This window comes from Prionailurus viverrinus, chromosome B4 (genome assembly GCF_022837055.1).
Source record: "Prionailurus viverrinus isolate Anna chromosome B4, UM_Priviv_1.0, whole genome shotgun sequence".
In the NCBI taxonomy this organism is placed as follows: domain Eukaryota; kingdom Metazoa; phylum Chordata; class Mammalia; order Carnivora; family Felidae; genus Prionailurus; species Prionailurus viverrinus.
Window position 1 is genome coordinate 52,532,123 of NC_062567.1, and position 21,458 is coordinate 52,553,580.

Sequence of the window (21,458 nt, forward strand, 5' to 3'; positions counted from 1 at the left end):
CTTATATGTACTACACAACTTATAAGTTATGTAACCTTTCTGGGCTTCAGTTTTCTCATCTCTAAAAGTGAGATATTTTCTTTACTTATTTCCCATATTGTATTTACTTTTTTTCTGGGGATTTGTGAAAATTAAATGAGATTGTGGACTTGAAAAACTACATCCATGTAAAAGTTAATTGTTATTTCCTCCTGATCACCTTCCTTCACTTCCCAGCCCTATTCCAGACATGGTTGGCAATTTCACCTACAGCTCACAGTTCTTCCTTCTTTCAAAATCATCTTAGATTTTGTTTTGATCACTGCCCTCCATTTGTAGGTGGTGAGTGAAAATTTCCTCATATTACAGATGAAGAAAATGAGATACACAGAAGGAAAAATGAGATAAAATAATGATATGCCATGCTTTAGAAAATTGTTTTTTTAGACACATAATTGTAATATCATTCAAATTCAAATCAAAATTCTCTAAAAACCTGAGACTACTTCATCCAAAAATATCATTAGAATTTTATAGTTTCAAAGTAACCTATTTATTAACTATATTATTAATTATATACATATACATATACACATACAATTACTTTGGGTTTCAAATGAGGACCATTATATCATCAATATTAAATAATAATACTTCTTTAGAATAATTTTTGATAATTATACAGTATACTTATGACTCTTCTGGAGTGGATTCTCAACTCTTCTGAACTATGAGCAATTACCTTTTCTAATTCTTGATCTTGCCGATTCATAAGTGTTTTCCAGTGTTCATAAAGCTCAACATCTTTGGTTTGAATGTCCTTCAAAGTCCCTTCTCTTAGTACACTTCCATCCTTCATGGCTATGATCTAAGCAAAGCACATATTAGCAGAACTGTGACAAAAAGCCCTAATTGGCCAAATGAATTACTTTTACCTCAGACAGGATTTCTTAATGTGCCTATTTACTTATATGACTATAATATTAAAATTAATGGTTTTTCTTTTCTTTATTTAAATTTATTTATTTTTAATTTACATCCAAGTTAGTTAGCGTATAGTGCAACAATGATTTCAACAGTAGATTCCTTAATGCCCTTTACCCATTTAGCCCATGCCCCCTCTTGCAACCCCTCCAGCAACCCTCTGTTTGTTCTCTGTATTTAAGAATATGACACTTCTTTTAAATTCTTACCCAGTCAGCATGTGTTAGATACTGTAATTTGTGAGTTACAAGAACAAGTGTCCTTTTGTCATCTTGGAGAAATTTCAAAATCCCTTCCTGCATTAGGTGATCACTCAAGTGAATGTCCAGGGCAGAGAATGGATCATCCTACAACCAGTAAAATGGAGAGAATATGAAACATTTTCTATATTCTGGATGTAACTCATGATCTCTAGAAAGCAGAAATACAAATAACTAAGAGCAAATTATCCTTAATATATTTATAAAAAACCAGACTGTATATGTTTAAATTGTTGGGAAAAAGTATTAAATTAAAAATGAAGCTTTTATTTTCTCTTTTACCTTAAAAATTATTCAAAAAGTGAATAATAATATCCAAAGTGGTTTACATTATTATATCTAGAATCTTCAAGCTCAAAAAACAACCCTTCATGACAGCCTTTAGCAATAGACTAAACAGGGGTGCCTAGGTGGCTCAGTTGGTTGAGTGTCTGACTCTTGATTTCAGCCCAGGTCATATATCACAGTTTGTGGGATCAAGCTCCACATAAGACTCTATGCTGACAGCATGGAGCCTGCTTGGGATTCTCTCCCTCTCTTTCTCTGTCCTTCCCCCACTCACATACACTCTCTTTCTCTCAAAATAAATAAATAAACTTAAAAAAAATAAAAACCCACAACAGACTTAACAAAAAATAAAATAATTCTAGAGTTGAAATTTAGATAATAAAAATAGGCATAGACTCCACATCAAGATGGCGACATAGGAGGCTCCTAAATTTCCCTCCTCCCATGGATGCTTTGACTATGAAGCTACACACAGAACAATTCCTTCTGAGAGAAATCCAGAAACTAGTTGAGTGACTTCTACACATTGCAAAACTGAGAAAATACCCCATTTAAAAGACAGTAAAGGCTGAGACAACTCTCACCACAAACCTTACCCTCTGCGCAGCACCATACAATTGGAGAAAATCCCCAACTCCCAACTTCTCTTTTAGGAGTGAAGGGTTGGGACCACACAGCTAGTGCCTCAAATTTTATGGCTGCTATCCAAGGGGCAGGCCCCCAAGTCACTTAGCTTTGAAAGCCAGTGGGGCTTGCATTGATAAGTCCCACAGAAATACAGGAAGCAAAAAAGCAGTTGTTAACACACATGTGAGCACTTACTACATCTATCCTTCCAGGGCTCAGAGCCAAAGGGGCAGGCAAACAAACAAACAAACAAACAAAAAACAAAAAACAAACCCTCTTCCCAGTCTTTTCCTGAGCAGAGTTTGCATACTTTACAAGCTACTACCTGAGGGCACAGCTTCTAATTAGCATGAATGTGGGTGCTGATTGTGATCCTCCCTGTACACTGAAAGAGCTATTGGAAGATGGCTCAGGTCATGATGTCATGGTTCCTAAGTTCAAGCCCCCCACATCAGGCTCACTGCTGTCAGCACCAAAGCTATCAAGGCAGAGCCCTCTTTGGAGGTTCTGACCCCTCTCTCTCTGCCCCTCTCCTGCTTGTGCTGTCTCTCTCAAAAATAAATAAACATTAAAAAAAGAGAATGAACTATAGAAAGGTAAATTAAGAAAAAAAAATCCCATTTACAACCACTCAAAAAAAAATTAAAATACCCAGAGTGAATTTAACCAAAGAGGTGAATATCCATCCATATACTGAGGATGTTGGTGGAAAAATTAAAGAGATGAACAAATGGAAAGATACTCTGTGTTCATGAACTAGAAGAATTAATATTAATAATAAAATGTCCAGCTAGTGAAATCCTTAGCAAAATTCCAATAATATTTTTCTAAGAAAAAAAAAAATCTTAAAATTTATATGGAACTACAAAAGACCCCAAATAGCCAAAAAAAAAAAGAAAGAAAGAAAGAAAGAAAAGGAAAAAATCTTGAGGAAGAACAAGGGTAAAGACATCACATTTCTTGATTGCAAACTATGTTACAAAGCTATAACAATCAAAAGTATGATATTCACATAAAAAGTGACACATAATTGGGGCGCCTGGGTGGCGCAGTCGGTTAAGCGTCCGACTTCAGCCAGGTCATGATCTCGCGGTCCGTGAGTTCGAGCCCCGCGTCAGGCTCTGGGCTGATGGCTCGGAGCCTGGAGCCTGTTTCCGATTCTGTGTCTCCCTCTCTCTCTGCCCCTCCCCCGTTCATGCTCTGTCTCTCTCTGTCCCCAAAATAAATAAAAACGTTGAAAAAAAAATTAAAAAAAAAAGTGACACATAATTAATGGAACAGAATAAAGAGCTTAGAAATAAACCCATGTGTATATGGCCAATTAAATTTTGACAAAGGAGCCAAGAATATACAATGACGAAAAGATAGTTTCTTCAATAAGCTGTATTGGGAAAATCACAAAAGACTTGACGAAACTGGACAACTTACACAGCACACAAAAATCAACTTAAAATAGATTAAAGACTTAAATAAAAATCTGAAATTAGTCTTAGAAGAAATTATAGGAGGCAAGCTCTCTAACATTGGTCTTGGCAATGATTTTTTTGGATTTGACACCAAAAGCAAAGGCAACAAAAGCAAAAATAAACAAGTGAGATTACATCAAATTTAAAAGCTCTGCACAGCAATGGAAGCCATCAACAAAATGAAAAGACCACCTATAGAATGAGATAAAATATTTGCAAACTACATATTCAGTAAGGGGTTAATATTCAAAACATATAAGGAACTCATACAACTCAATAGCAAAAAAGCCCAAATAACCCAATTTAAAAATAGACAAAGGACCTGAACTGACGTTTTCCAAAGACATACAAATGGCCAACAGGTATATGCAAATGTGCTCAACATCACTAGTCATCAAGAAAGTGCAAATCAAAACCACAATAAGGTATCACCTCACACCTCTTAGGACGTCTATTATCAAAAAGACAAGAGATGACAAAAGCTGGTGAGGATATGAAGCAAAAGGGAACTTTTGATGGGAATATAACTGGTGTAGCCACTATGGAAACAGTATGTAGATTCCTCAAACATTTTAAAATACAACTACAATACCATCCCACGTCTTCATATATGTCCAAAGGAAATGAAATCATTCTCTCAAAGAGATATCTGTTCTCCATGTTCTTAGCAGCATTATTCACAATAGCCAAGGTATGGGAGCAACCTAAGTTTCTGTCAAAGATGGATAAGATGTATGAATAAAGAAAATGTTTCTCTCTCTCTCTCTCTCTCTCTCACACACACATACACACACACACACACAGATACACACTTGAGTATTATTCAGCCATGAGAAAGAATACCCTGACAGGTGCAATAACATGTATAAACCTGTAGAGTATTATGCTAAGAGAAATAAGACAGACAGAGAAAGATAAATACTGCATGCTATCACTTCTATGTGGAATCTAAATTAAACAAAAAAAGAGTCAAACTCACAGAATCAGGGTAGAATGGTGGTTGTCAGGGGCTGGGCCTGGGAGTAATAGGTAAAGTTGGTAAAAGAATATAAACTTTCAGTTATGAGATGAAAAAGGTCTGAGGATCTAATGTATAACATGGTGACTATAGTTTATAACACTGTATTATAAAATTGAAATTTTCTAAGAGAGCAGAACTTAAGTGCTTTCATCCTGCCTTGTCCAAAAATGTAAAGATGTGAGGTAATGGATGTATTGACTAACTCAATGATAGGAATCCTCTCACAATGTATACATATAACAAATGATCATGCTGTACATTTTAAATATGTTACAAATTATTTGTCAAATATACTTCGATTAAAAAAGAAATTTCAGGTGGCATCTGACTCTAGCTAAGTTAACTTCCTTTGCTAGAATAAATCAACACTCATCATAGGAAACTACTAAGAATGTAGAGGCTCTACAATATATCACTTACAATATCCAGGATACAGAAAACAATGAACACATATATAAAGTAACAGGAAAGTTTGAACCAGAGTAAAGAGAAAAAGCAGTCAGTAGAAATTGACTCTGGCTCAATATGGCTCAGATGTAAGAATTAGTGGCCTTTTGAACAGTTATTACAGATATATTCAAGGACTTAAAAATATATGGTAAGGGGTGTCTGGGTGGCTCAGTCAGTTGAGTGCCCGACTTCAGCTCAGATCATGATCTCACAGTTTGTGAGTTTGAGACCCGCATCAGGCTCTCTGCTGTCATTGCAGAGCCTGCTTTGGATCCTCTGTCCCCCTCTCTATCTGCCTCTCCAGTGCTTACTCTCCCTCTTTCTCTCTCAAAAATAAAATAAACATAAAAAAAGAAAAAAATATGGTAAAACAGGCATAAAAATATTAATTGGATTAAATGAGATAATACAAATAACGTACTTAGTATATTACCAGCTAAATAATAGACACTAGGTAAATGATAGCTTTATTATATTATTGGTAGTAATAGTAGTAATGACAAGAATACCATACCTACCACTGACCTGACAATTGTCTTGGGAAGAAAGGAAGCTTTCATGTACCAAGTCATTAAGTCACTTAGAAAATGATTTAGGGAATTATATTAATTGACTGGTGATGACATTCTTATTATTTATTTTAACATACATTTTATTTCTATAATGTTACATACAGCATCAAAGTAGATGCTTGACATTTTGGAATTCTTAAAAGAAGAAAACTAGAAACTATTAGAGAAAACTGGAATCTTTCCAGAAAATAATGAATTATAAAGCAAAGTTACCTGCAGAGAGCATGGTGAGCAGATAATGTAATTACCAGTTGGAAGTGCTACTCATGGCAGGGGACTGAGAGAAACTCAGGGAGTGCTAAAGGGACAAGCAGTAGAAAACAGTAGAGGTTTCTGGTAAAGAATTGGGAAGAGCGATTGGAACAGGGAAAAAGGAATTCATAAATGTCTTCTTCATCACACTTACTTCTTTGCTGTTCTTGCATATTGCACTTGCATGCAATATGAAACAAATTTGTACTTTGTCTTTTAGGACCAAAAAAGAAGTCTACTCATTCTACTACACGTGTGCTACATAGCGAAATAGTTAAAAACTGTAACTGGGGAAAATTTTCTAAACAATTGAGTAAGCATGGTTATAGTATATATACAGATAAATTGCACTGGATAATTATCTGGACAGTGAAAAGTAAAAGCAATTTCAATTGAGATAGAAATTGTTATCTGGAAGTTAGAATAAATGCATGTATGTGATCATTATACCAGTGATATGATTACTCAATAATTTCACAAAAGTCTCCATCAATCTCTGCCTGCATCAACAGAAGCTATAAGCAAGATGGCTTTATTATAGTATTTAGGAGTAGCCTGTATGAAAAAGAAATATTAACAAGGCATTTAGATAGCTAAAGGGTGATTTAAAATTATAACAGCTTTTAAAAAATCAGTTTACTGATTTCATAATTACAAATAAAGAGGTGATGTAATTAATATCCTCAAACAGCTTTTATAGGAATACATTTAACAGTGGAGACATGCTTACTGTAATCTCATTTGTTTAGATCATTTAAATAATGCAACATTTTGGACAATGTAATAAGTTGACAAAGTGATATCAACACACATGTATATACACACATACATACATATATTAATGTGAGTATATATATTTTAAACATGGTAACTAAACACAATGCCCTTAATGACACAATTATCTTGACTGTCCTGAAATTTCTTTGGATTACATGGGAGATATTTCAGAATCTTTCAGAACCTATGGATCATCCTAATGAACATTAATTATTTCTGAAATGTTCCAAGATGTATGCATAGGAGATTGAATTAGCTTTCTACTACTGTCCAGTGAGTTTCTTTTTTGAATCATCACAGACATCAGCTTTTTGTCACTTAGCTTCTTTTAGTAACAAGAAGAAAATCTCTTATTTGAATTTTCTAATTGTTAGATTTTGGATAAGTGATAGAAAGATCAATTACTATTATATGGAATTTCTTTTAACATAGAGAAGTTCTGATAGCACTTAAGAATTACTTTAAAAAGGAGAGTTCAGGTATCAGTATAAAGTGATGTAGAATAGGGGCACCTGGGTGGCCCAGTTGGTTAAGCGTCTGACTTTGGCTCAAGTCATGATCTCATGGTGTGTGAGTTTAAGCCCTGCATTGGGCTCTGTGCTGACAGCTCTGAACCTGGACCCTGCTTCAGATTCTGGGTCTCCTTTTCTCTCTGTCCCTCCCCCACTTGTGCTCTGTCTCTCTCTGTTTCTCAGAAATATATAAATGTAAAAAAAAATTAAGTGATGTGGGATAAAGCAATGTTTCCACAGCAGTGGAAAAAATACCATTAGTATCAGGGTTATACTGGTGAAGTTTTCTCTATCTCCATTTCCAATAAGGTAGCAAGGATATAATACCAAGACTTAGCTACCAGCATATCACTGATTTTCTAAAATCAGATAATAATTATAGAGGTAATCTGATTGTTTCTGAGACAACCTCCTGCCTCTGATTCCAATAAGAACCATAAGACTCCCTTGTGATACAAACTATTCCAAATGATTCTGAGAAGTTTTCACGTAGAAATAGCACATGAACTGGAAATGAGTTCTTAATAATAATTCAGCTTGGTTTTCTATAAAATTCTGACTTTAAACGTATAAGATAGTAAGGCATAATGTAAAGTCCATTATCTCTAAATTAAGAGCCTCAAATTTTAGTCATGACTCCACCTCTCTGACGCTGGGTAATTTTCCAAACTCAATTATTTCATTTGCAAAATGGGGTAATAAAGAGACTTTTCAGAGAGCATATAAACTTTTTGCAAAGATCAAATAAAGTAGCACGGGAAAAGTTTCTGCAGAGTGTTGTAGAAGTGTTATTTTATTATTACTTTCTTATAAATAGATTATAAATACTTTCTTATAAATAGATTCTATACTTTCTTATAAATAGATTAATACTTTGCTAATCCCTTTCAAGCATCACAATGAGAGTTTATTGACGTCTAAGAATCTCTTAATAAGGAAGGTGGTTAAAAACATAGGCTATGAAATCAGGTTATCTGGGTTTGTAACCTTGCTTCACTATTACTATCTATATGACCTTAGATAAATTATCCCCCAAAGCCTCAGTATCCTCAACCATAAATAGCAGTGGTAATAACAATAACGATAATAATAATAATAATAATCGTAAAAATGCTAAACCTAATAGGGTTATTCTGAGAATTAAGTGAGCTAATATGTATAAAGTACTTAGAATCATGCCTACATCACAGAGATCCCTTAAGAATGGTTGCTATCATTTATATGCCATAGCTTCATTAAGGAGCATCTTGGTGTTACAGTCAAATGTAATCTTTTATACAACTTAATAAAAATCTAGGTTATATGGGTTGGGAATCATTTCTCAAGATTCAGTTTGTATATTAACATTTTGGATTTAGGGGAGATACTTTTTTAAAAAAAATTATTTATTCATTTTTGAGTGGGGTGGGGAAGAGCAGAGAGAGGGAGACAGAGAATCCTAAGCAGGCTCCACATTGTTAGCGCAGAACCCAATGAAGGGCTCGATCTCATGAACCTGAGATCATGACCTGAGTTGAAATCAAGAGTCTGACACTTAACTGACTGAGCCACCCAGGTGCCCCAAGGGAGATACTTCTTTTAAAGAAAGTAAAACAATTTGTCAAAAGCCAATTCAATGAATAAATGATTCTTCCTTTTTTCAAAAGCATATTATTATTTTTTATATACGTACATACAGTTCTCGCTAGTGTATTCTTCTTATATTCAAAGAATATCTATAAATAGTATGTATTTTTTGTATGGATATATTTTTGGAAATAACTTGTAAGTATATTCACTGATACAGCACATTTGTATATGCCATAAAGCTTCAAAAATAACTAGTATACTTCATGCACCATTAAGAAGTTTCCATTTGGCTTTGATATTATGTAAAGGCTAATGTGATAAAGTTTAATTAGAGTAAAACAAAACATCATCCAAGTAATTATTTGTACAAGATCCTGAAAGATAGGGGAAAAGCCTTTTTCTCCTTTGTTTCTTCTGTCTAACACAGAAGTTGGCACTGAGGACATTCACTAAATATTAATGGATGGGAAGATGGAAGGAAGAAAGGGTGGAAGGGAGGAAGGGGAAGGGTTTGGGAAAGGGAAGAGAGGGATGGAAAAAGGAAAAGAGGAAGGTAGGAAGGTAGGGAGATAATGGGAAAAGGCAAAAGGAAGGGGAAAAAAGGACAATACAGGTGCTAACTTGACAGTAATAATTTTTTTTTAATACTAGAGATTCTTAGCTGATCAGAAAACAATACTCAAAAGGCATGCAGCTCTAGCCCAGACATTGCCACTCACTAGTCATTAGTCCTTGGGTAAGGCACTCTATGCGTATGTTTCTTCATCTAACATGAAGATACCATCTACACTCACAGCAGTCATAAGATCAAATGGGATAACACCGTGGTTCAGAGTACTTTGTGAATTTTTCTACAAAGAAATTATAGGATATAATTCTGAGGTAATTATTAAAACACATCAATAATATTTTTTGCTGCTAAAATATTCAATTACAGGTTGCAATGAAGTAAATATTTAGATCATAAGATCCAATAGTTGTAAGGTTATCTAAGCTTATCAGAGTGCATCTAGAACACACTTTTTCAAAGGGACTCTGACAAATACTATTATACCCAGGATTAAGAGAAGTTATCAAAATTATATTATTGTGGAAGAATTAAAAATACTAAACTTGCTTAGCTTAAAGTAAATTAAGACAAGTTATGAAAATAATATTAAAATGTTGAATATGACTGCATAAAAGAAATATATTTGCTGCTGTAGAAGCAGAAGGAAAACCAATTAATGAAAAATCCAAGGAAGTAGATTTTAATCACTTAATAACTTCCCGATAAGAGCCATCTGTGGTAGGCAGAATAAAGGCCCCCAAACATGCCCACATCCTAATTCCCAGAACCTGTAAATGTTACCTTATATGGCAAGTGGGACTTTGCACATATGATTAAGATTAAAAACCTCTAGATTGGAAGATTGTCCTGAATAATCCAAATAGGTTCAAACTAATCACATGGATCTTTGAGAGAAGAGAACTTTCCTAGCTGTGAAGAGAGGAAGATGTGACTAGTAAAAATGGTCAGAGATAGAAAGTTACTGGCTTTGAAGATGAAGGAAGGCAGCCATGAGCCAAGGAATGTGGGCAGCCTCTACAAGTTGGAAAAGGCAAGGAAATGGATTGTCCCCTAGAGCCTCCAGAAGGGAACACAGCCCTAACGACACTGATTTTAGTTCAGTGAGATTCATTTTAGACTTCTAACCTACAGAACCATCAGATTATTTAAACCACAAAATATAGCAATTTGGTATGGCAGCAATAGGAAACGTATACAGTGACCAAAAAGGCCACCTGAAAGTAAAGCAATCTGTCTTCAGAGTCATCAAAAAGCTGTTAACAGGCAATATGAAAAGTAATCCTATAATGAATGGATGGGAATCTACAATAAGTTAACCCTATGAATTCTTTGAATAAGTTAACCAGACACCAATCTGGATATCCCAACTCTCAACACCCCAACTCTCAACAACTCTCAACTGATTCTACAATTGTAATAAGTAACAGTCACTAAATTGAAGGCAGTGGAATGAACAGGGATAGAATACTAGACCCAGAAGACCTTGGTCTCTTTCAGATTTCCAAGTCACTTCGTCTTCAGGCGGTTCAGCTATTAACTGATCCTAAAATTCGAGAAGTCATTTCCAGTTGGAGGTCCATCCACTATGGAAGGGATTTACAAGTACATAAGTTACTGCTAGATCTTGCTATGGTTTTTGTGGTGTAGTTTTTCTGGAGAATTTTGGTGACAGGTACTCTTAGGGAGATTAACCTAAAGTGAATTTCCAGTATGTCCAAATTCTACTCCTATCCCCAGCAATAGATCCACATTTCGTGAGAGACTTCAAAACCAACCTACTTTTTGAAGAGCTTATAGATTTTAGATGGAATGAAAATTATAAAGAAGTCTGGAAACCGGAATTACAGATGGTTAATAATTGCACAGAAGGAGAAGGCAGGGGAATGATGCATTTACATACTCTGCTGGTGTCTAATATACTACTTAAAAGTTCAGTTATTTTGGCTACCTCCTGCTAGAGGAACCAAACTAGGGCAAAATTCATAATCAATATAATCATCAAAATCTGTTTGTGGATCCATAGGTAGAACAAGATTTTTTACCCAGTATATACAGGAGGGTCATCTATGTAGCTTTTTTTAAGACCCAGGCTCTAGACCCTGCCCTTATAAATTATGATTCAGTAGGTCAAGGGTGGTACCAAAATTTCTATAGTTTTAGAAAGCTTCTCAGTCAAAGCTTATGCACAGTCTGAGCTGCACACCACTGTAATGGAGTACTATGCTTACTTCCCCCTATATCCACCAAGAGTGCATTTTCTAGCCTTTCTTTCTTTGTCATCCAACATAAATGAGAAGGCATATGATCTTGTCCAGTTGATCCAACACTATACAGACTTTTCCATTAATGATACTCATGGTTAAGAAACTCACATAAGCAACAATTTAGGGCACCTAAGTCACTTGGACACCAATCTGGATAATCCAACTCTCAGCCTTATGGGTTGATCTGATTTGTACTGTGAGATTTTGTTTCCTTTATGTTCTTTATTATTTCAGAAGTTAACCCATCTTTCCTTGAGTAACCTGACTTGAATCTTTAAAGTCTCATTTGTCCAGAGGGAAACATGAAGTAGAAACAAAGATCATATTCTCACCAAAAAGACAATGTTGGTATTTTGATAGAGAGCTCGTGCCACACAGATTCTTTGCCTCTGACCCCCACTCAGGTTGATGCCCTAGAGAAGAATAACCGTAAGTATCCAACCTTTCCAAAAGCAAATGATCTGACGGTGAAGAATTCTCTTTAAAATACAAACTTGTTTTTCAAAAATTTTAAAGTAATGGTAATTTATTGATTAAATTGTGATAGCATTAGTAAGATAAAATCAAAATTGTCTATTAGTCAATACTTGAATCATAGTTAAGAGAATTTTTGAGTGGTAACATGAATTCTTCTTTCACTCTGATAGACAGCTCTGCTGTACAAAAGCTTTAATAACCAAACACATTGTTAGCACTAAACACTGCCAGCAATTCCAAAATTTTTACTAGTTTTGCAAATTGTATCTCTAGTTTACTTAACATATACCTCTTAAAATTTATATTGCCAATTATGTTCAACAGTCTATACAGCAATATGTTTTTATAAACAAGTACCAATTATAACAATTTTTAAACTAGTATTTATTGACCACTTAGTATGTGCAGACTTGTGTAAATGCTTTTACATTCCTTATTTCTTTTATTCCTTGTAGCAATTCCAATGTCTAGCATTATTCCCTTTACTTTACACACAAGGAAACTAAGGCTCAGAGAAGTCCATGCTCTTAAACAGTATATTATGCTGCAATCAAGAACAGCCATTAATAACACTGACTATAGGGGCGCCTGGGTGGCTTAGTTAAATTTCAGACTCCTGATTTCAGTTCAGGTCATGATCTCATGACCATGAGTGCTCTCTCTCTGTCTCAAAATAAATAAACTTAAAAAATTTAGCCAAAATTGTTTTAAAGATTGTATGCAGGCATAAATATTTTTTAGCTGCTCAGAACAGTATGACATCACCATTAAACATGTTTACACAAAGAAAAAAGGATACTTTAACAAGAATAAATAGAAGTTGACAAGAATGGAAGAAGTCGGAAGCAATCTCAATTTCAACTCCAAGTATGTAAAAATACATTTGATCAAAGGCAGGAACTGCTTTATTTTCCTTGAGAACTCTCTAGTAGCTAGCACAATGTTAAGTATATGGTGGTTACCCAACAGATACCGAAGACTGGCATTAAAGCTCCTGTGCTCCTATTTCCGGAACCTGCCACTAAGACAACGCACAGCCCCTAAGCTCTCAGATTTCATTATGCTCCATTAAAGGTTAAAGACAACCAGAAGACTTTTTTAGATGTTTGTTTTATTTAATTAAGCTATACATAGCTCACCCTCTCTCCAATTTCAGTTTGGTCTCCAAAAGGTAGTAAGTCAATATCTGGCTGAAGAGAACAGGCATCCGTAACTGCTTTGTACCTTTGGGAGAAATTGTTTTGAATTTTTAGATCACTATTAATATACTACCCATAAAGTAAGTCCCAAGTTCAATATCTTGGAAGCCAAAATACAACATTTGTTGAACAACTTGGTATCTATTCGCCTCTACATTGGGTTTGTGGAAACCAAGATAAATAGATTTTGGTTTCCACTCTTATAAAACTAGTAAATGGAGAAGGCTGATAAAGAAACATATAATAAAATGGATCTTATTAGGTGCTACAGCTGATGTAGGCGGAAAATGCTTCTAACATACATAGAAAGAAATGGTTGACCACTCTAAGAAGTCTTTGCAAAGGAGGCAACATGTAAGCTGTATCTGGAAGATGGGTTGTAACTTGTTAGGAAGAAAATGATGGAAAGGAGGGAGACTTCAGGAGCTGCATGAAGGTGAAAAGGCCATGGTGCATCTCAGGGACAACAGGAGGCTCACAAGAGCTAAAACACAGGTTGTGGGTGGGTGTCTGTGCATATTATCATGCATGCTGAAGGGAAGAGAAATGGAAGGTGTTGAGGATTGATGATACTTGAACAGATTTAACGCCTGGACTGGAAATGATAAATTGCAAGTATAGGAGATAGGGAGCACTAGGGAAAATATGAATAATTTCATTTTCTCAATCACCTAGTCTTAAAATATTAAAAAGTCATTGTTGATTCTTCCCTCTTCTTCTCCCTGCTCTTATTTTTCCATTCTTATTCAAGAATTGTTTTTTTGTCAGCCGTCTCTTCTTTTCTATTTCTGCAGTCACCCCCAAGGGCAGGCAATGAACACTGCATGCCTGGATAATTATTCCAACAAATGTCTAAATGTCTCCTTGCTCCTAGTGCAGATTCATCCTTATGTATCTATCATTACACTTTCAGATTAATCATCACAGTTACTTCATTATTCCCCTTTCTAAAACTTGCTGTGCCTCCCCAGAATGCATAGAATTATATCAAATTGGCTTTTAAGGCATCCTCTACCTCAACTCAGCTTTAATTTAAATCCATTTTGCCACTGTGAATATACAAAAATCCTTTTCTGTCTGGTTTGTTCCCAGGGTCCCAAATGATCCCATGTAACTTAAGTTCTTCCTCCCACACTATCTGATTTCCTCTTCCCTCCCTTCCCTGTGCCTCCCCCTTGAACTAATTCTCCTTAACTTTCAAGGTTTGGCTGAGGGTTTTAAGACCCAGCCTTCTGAGGCTGGCTTAAGGGTCATGCCTTTGTACACTCTGGTGGTATTTAAAGACGGTTGAGAGATGGTGTATTCTGGCTGCTGTTTGTAACTAGAACCTCTCAGATCCCACATTCTTCCTTTTCTTTCCACTGGTAACTTTCTTTCTTCCTTGGATTTTTCCTTCTATTTATCAATAACCTCACCACCCTCCCAACCACCAGCCCCTCCACCCCTCCACACTCCACCCTTCATGATTCCATTTCAGCAGCTTAGTTTTGGTGTACAATAAGTATACAGGATGGGCTGAAATGTCCAGTCAGACTTCTATTTAAAAAGTTGACTCAAAAGACCTGGTGATGAAGATGGAAACAGGGCATGCAGGGAAGAAAGGAAGGCATGGCTCTGCAGGTTCCAGAAACCATGGACCAAACATAAGCATTAGAAATAGTCGCTCATTTTAGTTCTAAATTTTACATTCAAAATTACCTCTGTTTGTTGAAAGGACTTCCAAAAGTAATATTTTCTTCTACTGTAGCATTTAATAGCCAAGGTTTTTGAGCTGCGTAAGCCACAGAATACCTGTTCCTACTGGAAAATGGAAAAGATAAACAAAACACCGAAGGTATAAAAGGATGTTGTGCTGTATGTGTATTTTAGTAAAACTAAGAAGAACAAAAGTTGATGAAATATCTTAAACAAAGAAATGGAAAGCTTCTAAGAAAGAATATTTTAATAACCACCGAACTTACTATTTATGGTTAAGTATTTCACCTGAATTAGAAAGGTTAGAATTTAATCAAAATGTTCCTCAATGTGCAAAATTTGATTTTGCTATGCTAAAGAAGTGTTTAGAGGTATAAACTATAGGTTGGAAATTTATTTTGTAAAATAACTACAATTTTTAAAATAATTAAAAGGTCAATAGCAATACACTCTCTCCAATAGCCACTGATATTTTACTTTATACTAAAAGCACCTTACATAACTCTGAATTTTATATGCAGACCTTAGAAAAAGACATTAATTGGTCCTGTGTCTGTGGCTTATTCATGTTAACAATGTTTTAAGGTAGTAGATAATATATAATTATTTCAAAGCAATAATACATTGAGGAATCCATTTCAATGTTGAAATAACTACACATTTAAAAGCTACATATTTCAAAACATATTGAAATAGCTTATTTCCTAAAAACTATAGCCTCTTCCTCCTCCCCATTTTTTTTTTTTGGTTTACACATTCTACCAGATGTCTATACATCAGACTTTAATTTGCAATCACCAGGAAAATACATGTGAGTTGAAGATAAAGAAGATGATGGAATTGGGGTAGGAAAGGGGTCAGCTTAAAAGTCACACTTCCACAGTTAGTTCATGGTCTGTAAGTACTAATTAAGGAATCACGGTTAAAAGATAGTAAGGTTAAGAAAAGGAGTAATTAGAAATATTCAGTGATCATCCCAAAACATGTCTTAGGAGTTTAAAAGATATGATGATATAGAGTATGCTAGTAGTCTCTGAGATCATTGTATGTGCAGTAGAACAGTGGTTCCCAACTTCTGACATGTCTTCTTCTTCTCCCCCTGGTCTTTCCATCTCTAGCTTATGGACAGATCCCATCACTGTTGAACTCATAAACAATATACATATTCTTGTACTTTTATTTTATGAAATCCCAAAAACAATTTACTAAGAACAGTTTGAGTTTCGGCCAAAGTTGAGACATCTGTGACTCATGGAGAGGAAAACCGTTGACACAATGGGCCACTTTGTTCGGCAAATTAATTTTTTTAGCAGACTGTAAATGTTGGGAACCACTGCTATTGGAAATATGTTGGTACATTTTAATAAATAAATTGGTACATCATCAGAATGAATAAAATGACTAGGAGTAAGAGTCTGAGTATTAGGTAAAGTCTGAGGAAGAAAGTTATTCTTATTAAATGCAGATTAAAATAGAAATAATACCTTCTGGTTGCTTCAAAAGAAGGTTCAGATTCATTTACACTGCAAGTATGGCAAACAATGTTCATTAATTATGAAATATAAATATAAGAATGAATGTGTGCATATATCAGATAAAAATAAAATAAACATTGGACATATTAATAGCTATGTTTCCCAAATGGTTTTTGATATTAATTTCAAAGACAAACCAGACAAATAATAATTTTCTTTTATGTCTTAATCAGTGAGGAAATAATTGCTTAGTAAGCTTCCAAAAGATAGATAGCACTGTTCTGTTTCATTACAACATCTGGGTTCATACAGTGACCTCGGTTCTACACCACCTCTGTTCTATCTAGCTGTATAAATTTAGGTAATCTTCCTACAATAGTTTCCTAGTCTGTATAAGGATTTGGTATTTCCAAAGTCTCCCTACCTTTAAAATTGAAATCTAATCTGTTTAGATTCCTAATTAGCCATCCTATGGCATGAAAAAAAGAACTACTTTTGGGGCTCTAAACTTGAAAGGTTTAGACACAGCTTGGTCCTTAAGGAATCCTAAGAAAGATAGACATGCACAATAGGTCAAACCACAACATTTGGGTATGGTTATTGTTTGATATGATTTATGTACAAAGAGATGTTTTCCTAATAACATTTAGTTATATCTATATTATGGGGGAAAAAACACCTATTCATTTTATTGTTTTAAATTTGAATAATGTAGTTGAATTCAAGACCTGAATAATAATGATTATTCTCTGACCCAAGTTGCTCACATACCAAAAATAATGAAATCTACATTTTCCCAAGTGATATTTGCTTATAATATGCTTTAGTATCAGGAAATTTGGATTTTCAAAACCACACTGAGATACCACCTCACACTGGTCAGAATGGCTAAAATGAACAAATCAGGAAGGAGACTATAGATGCTGGCGAGGATGTGGAGAAATGGGAATCCTCCTGCACTGTTGGTGGGAATGCAAACTGGTGTAGCCGCTCTGAAAAACAGTGTGGAGTTTCCTCAAAAAATTAAAACTAGAACTACCCTATGACCTAGCAGTGGTACTGCTAGGAATTTACCCAAGGGATACAGGAGTGCTGATGCATAGGGGCACATGTACCCCAATGTTTATAGCAGCACTTTTAACAATAGCCAAATTATGGAAAGAGCCTAAATGTCCATCAACTGACAAATGGATAAAGAAGACGTGGTTTATATATACAATGGAATACTACTTGGCAATGAGAAAGAATGAAATCTGGCCATTTGCAGCAAAGTGGATGGAATTGGAGGGTATTAGGCTAAGTGAAATAAGTCAGGCAGAGAAAGACAGATACACTATGTTTTCACTCATATGTGGATCTTGAGAAACTTAAGAGAAGACCATGGGGGAAGGGAAGGGACAAAAAAAAGTTACAGAGAGGGAGGGAGGCAAACCATAAGAGACTCTTAAGGACTGAGAACAAACTGAGGGTTGATGGGGGATGGGGGTGAGGGGAAAGTGGGTGATGGGCATGGAGGAGGGCACTTGTTGGGATGAGCACTGGGTGTTGTATGGAAACCAATTTGACAATAAACTATATTAAAAGAAGAAATTTGTAGTTTTTAAATGTTTATTTATTTACTTTTAGAGAGAATGAGATAGAGAGCAAGCAGGGGAGGGGCAGGGAGAAAGGGAGAGCAGGGAATCCCAAGCAGGCTCCGTACTGCCAGTGCAGAGCCTGACACAGGGCTTGAACCCACGAACCATGAGATCATGATCTGAACCAAAACCAAGAGATGGACGCTCAACTGACTGAACCATCCAGGTGCCCCAAGTAATTTGGATTTTTTTTAAATGGTAAAAAGTTAATGAATGACTTCAACGGTTTTAGTTAATTTGAGGAAGACAGAAAACAGATGAAAAGAAGCAGGTGTAGAAATTAATGGATTACTCTGTAGCTTGTTTCATAATAGAAGAAAGGAATGGGACCAAATAGAGAAAACTAAATTCATCGGAACTTATCTGCTTGCCCGGAGAGTATACATAGAGGCAGAAAAAAAGGGGACAAAGTTAGAACCTGAAAGATATCACTATTTAATGAATGACTAAGGAAGAGAAACCTGAAGAAAGGACCAAGAGGAGCAGGCAAATGCTTTGAGGTAAACTCACCTGTGAGTCAAAATTAAGCAAGGAGGCATTTTGAAGCAAAACTTATGGGCAACAATATCAAGGGACCAGGAGGTCAATTAACACAATGGTCAAAAAGTACACAGTGAATTTAAAAATTAGGATGCCACTATGGACTTAATAAGAATAGTCTCAGTGGAGTGGCAGAGGTAGAAACCAGAGTGCAGTGGACTGAGACAAGAGGAGAATAAGAGGAACTGGAAAGAACTTGTGAAGATTTTTCTCATCTACAAAAGGAAGGGGCCAGGGTGGTACCTGGGGGTGGGAGTTGAAATTAGAAAGATAGACAGAAACACGATAGAGACAGAGACAGAAATGGGAGAGTGCTGTTTTTCCACTAATAAAAGTAGAAAAGAGCCAGGACCTGGACTAGATGTAAAGCAGATAAAGAGAAAAAGAACATGCTTTGGATATAGGGTGTATCAGTCTACTAAGGAGACCAATAACACACTAGTTACTTAAACATAGTTCAGAGGGATCAGAAGAGACAGTACATTTCAATCTGCCTAGGAGAATGAGACAAGGCTCTGTCAAAGAGATAATATCTGATTTGACACTAGAAAAAAAGTGAGACTAACTATCTAAGGAAAGGAGTTACATAGGAGTGTGTGCATTTGAGAAACAACTTGCAGTTCAGGGTTACTGGAACACAGTGCTAAGGGTGGGGGGATTAGACAGGCACCAGATCATGAGAGGTCCTGATATAGTATGCAAAGGTCTTTGGAATATTTCTTGGCCAGTCAACTGCAAAAATTATAAGCAAGAGGTAAGTAATTAGATTTTCATATCAGAAAGGTACATCTCATAACAGTATGAAGAAAGGTGAGGGGATTATTACTGTGAATAGTTCACATATGCAATTCTCCTGAACTAGGACAATTAGTATAGGCATAAAAGTGTTAAGGACAGACATAAGAAAAGTGACTGGTTGGACTGTGTGGGCAATGGAGAGAGAGAAGAATTCAGGTTGGATCTTTGAGCTTTGACTTGGGCATCCACGAACAGATTTCAGTGGGTGGGGACACATTCCTGCCAAGATACAGGAGAAGTAGGTATTGGAGATAATGAGGGATATGAGCTCAGTTTAGATGTGTTCAATATTCAGTTTATATATAAAGACTTTTTGGAGGAGCTATTAGATCTTTAGAAGAAAGAGGTTGGCCAGAAATGTACACTGGTGTGTTAATACTTAGGGAGAAACTGAAGTCAAAGATATAAGGCCAAGTAAAGGAAGAGTGTCCTACAGTAGACCACAGAAAGACTGAAGGAGAATCAGAATATTCTTCTTCACCTTCTATCTCCATTTGTATTACGGCTCTTTACTTTTTGACTCATTAATTTTGGTTTATCCTTAAAATATAAGTTCAAGTATCATTCATTCATGCATCTCCCTAAAAAAGGCTTGTTGACCCCACAGACTCAGCTCAGTAAGGTTACCTATTATTTGCTCTGATAAAACTCTGTCCTTCTTCGTAGCACTTATAAAAATTTGACCAAATAATTACTTATGAAATTATTTTCTTACTTCCTCGTGGCCTTCCCTGCTAAGCAGTAAGCTTCATGAGAACAGTGTGTTCAATTATTTCCTCCCCAACAATTACCACAGTGATTTGTATGTCAAAGATATACTAGTCTCAGAGTAAGGAAGATATGGTAGATATTGGTCCGTTTGTAGGTAGTCATCCTCCATGAACAAACAAAAAGAAACCCTATTGTTTCAATTTTAATGAGTAATATTAGAGTCCTTAACTTCTAGAGACCACCTCTATAATCTCACACAACAGCAATATGTTTAATCTAATTCAAAGGATTTCTTTTTCTCTTACAAAACAAATACACTTATTTCTGAATTTCAACATCAGATCTTAACGATTACATGAAAATCACTGGGTCCATGTCCAGACCCATCCTCCACCATTCACTGTGGTAGTGAATAGCACTGAAAGCAGCAAGAGAAAACAAAGAGGCCAGATGGAAAATCCCCTTGTGGAAAAAATCCCCTTCTGTATGCAGGACTTGTGTGTATTTTCCTTCAAGAATAAAAATTAAACTTAGTAGCTAGCAGCTTTCAGGTATCATGGCTGATACCTTGTGGAATGGGAAAGAGTGAAGCTTTGCAAGCTTACATCAGAAATAATATTTAGAAGAATGGGAGCTAGATGTGGGCCCAAACACACTACACTGCATCTAATCCAGGAAAGCTGATTCAGTGTGTTATTATTCCTTCATACCACGTAAAGTCACATGAAAAGGAGTAACTCCTCAATTCACCGGTCTTAGAATAACTGAACCACTGTTATAAAGCTGATTACACCAAGATGTTAGAAGATAGAACATCAGCACATATGAGGCCTGACAGGAGGATGGTTGACAGCCTGGGCAAGAGAGAAAGAAAAGAAAAGGAAAACAAAAATAAATGATGGCTGTGTCTCACATGATTATCAAAATTATTACACAGTGTAGACTCTGTCACTGGAACCACTTGTCAGGTAGAGCATTTTAGTTCTAGCTCCTAAGATGTCAGTAGGAATTATTGTTTATCAAGACAACTTCATTGTTGTATTGTTTATCAAGACAAATTCATTCAGGTAGAGCATTTGCTTTTCAACAAATATAGAGCACACCCAGATGCAGAAATAAAAACCCTGGCATTCTAACAATTTTGGAGAATTTTTTAGTCCCTTCCTCCTTTCTCTGACCTTTCTCTTCTGAGGTAACAACATGGCTGACTAGGTCAAAGGTAGCAATTTCCAAAGAAATGTCTTTAGAGGTCTTTGTACACTTGGTTCTACTCATGTAGGTGTGCCTTGGGTGAGCAGCAATACCTTCTTTCCTGCCTAAAGTAAATATTTATC

The 21,458-nt window shown here is 35.7% G+C and overlaps 1 protein-coding gene across 2 annotated transcripts in view; it reads right to left on the reverse strand.

Annotated features, from left to right (window-relative positions):
* The window catches only part of ABCC9 (ATP binding cassette subfamily C member 9), a 143,917-nt gene that overhangs the window by 59,528 nt on the left and 62,931 nt on the right, over positions 1–21,458 (reverse strand). For both annotated transcript variants that reach the window (XR_007154077.1, XM_047867417.1), the window contains exons 20-25: positions 16,448–16,486; positions 14,967–15,068; positions 13,209–13,293; positions 11,925–12,005; positions 1,173–1,310; positions 722–847 (exon numbers count right to left, since the gene is read on the reverse strand). Coding sequence is in view for 1 of the 2 variants with exons in the window: in XM_047867417.1 (XP_047723373.1) it covers positions 722–847; positions 1,173–1,310; positions 11,925–12,005; positions 13,209–13,293; positions 14,967–15,068; positions 16,448–16,486 (571 nt within the window). In the remaining variant the exon portion in view is untranslated. The remainder of the gene's footprint in view (positions 1–721; positions 848–1,172; positions 1,311–11,924; positions 12,006–13,208; positions 13,294–14,966; positions 15,069–16,447; positions 16,487–21,458) is intronic.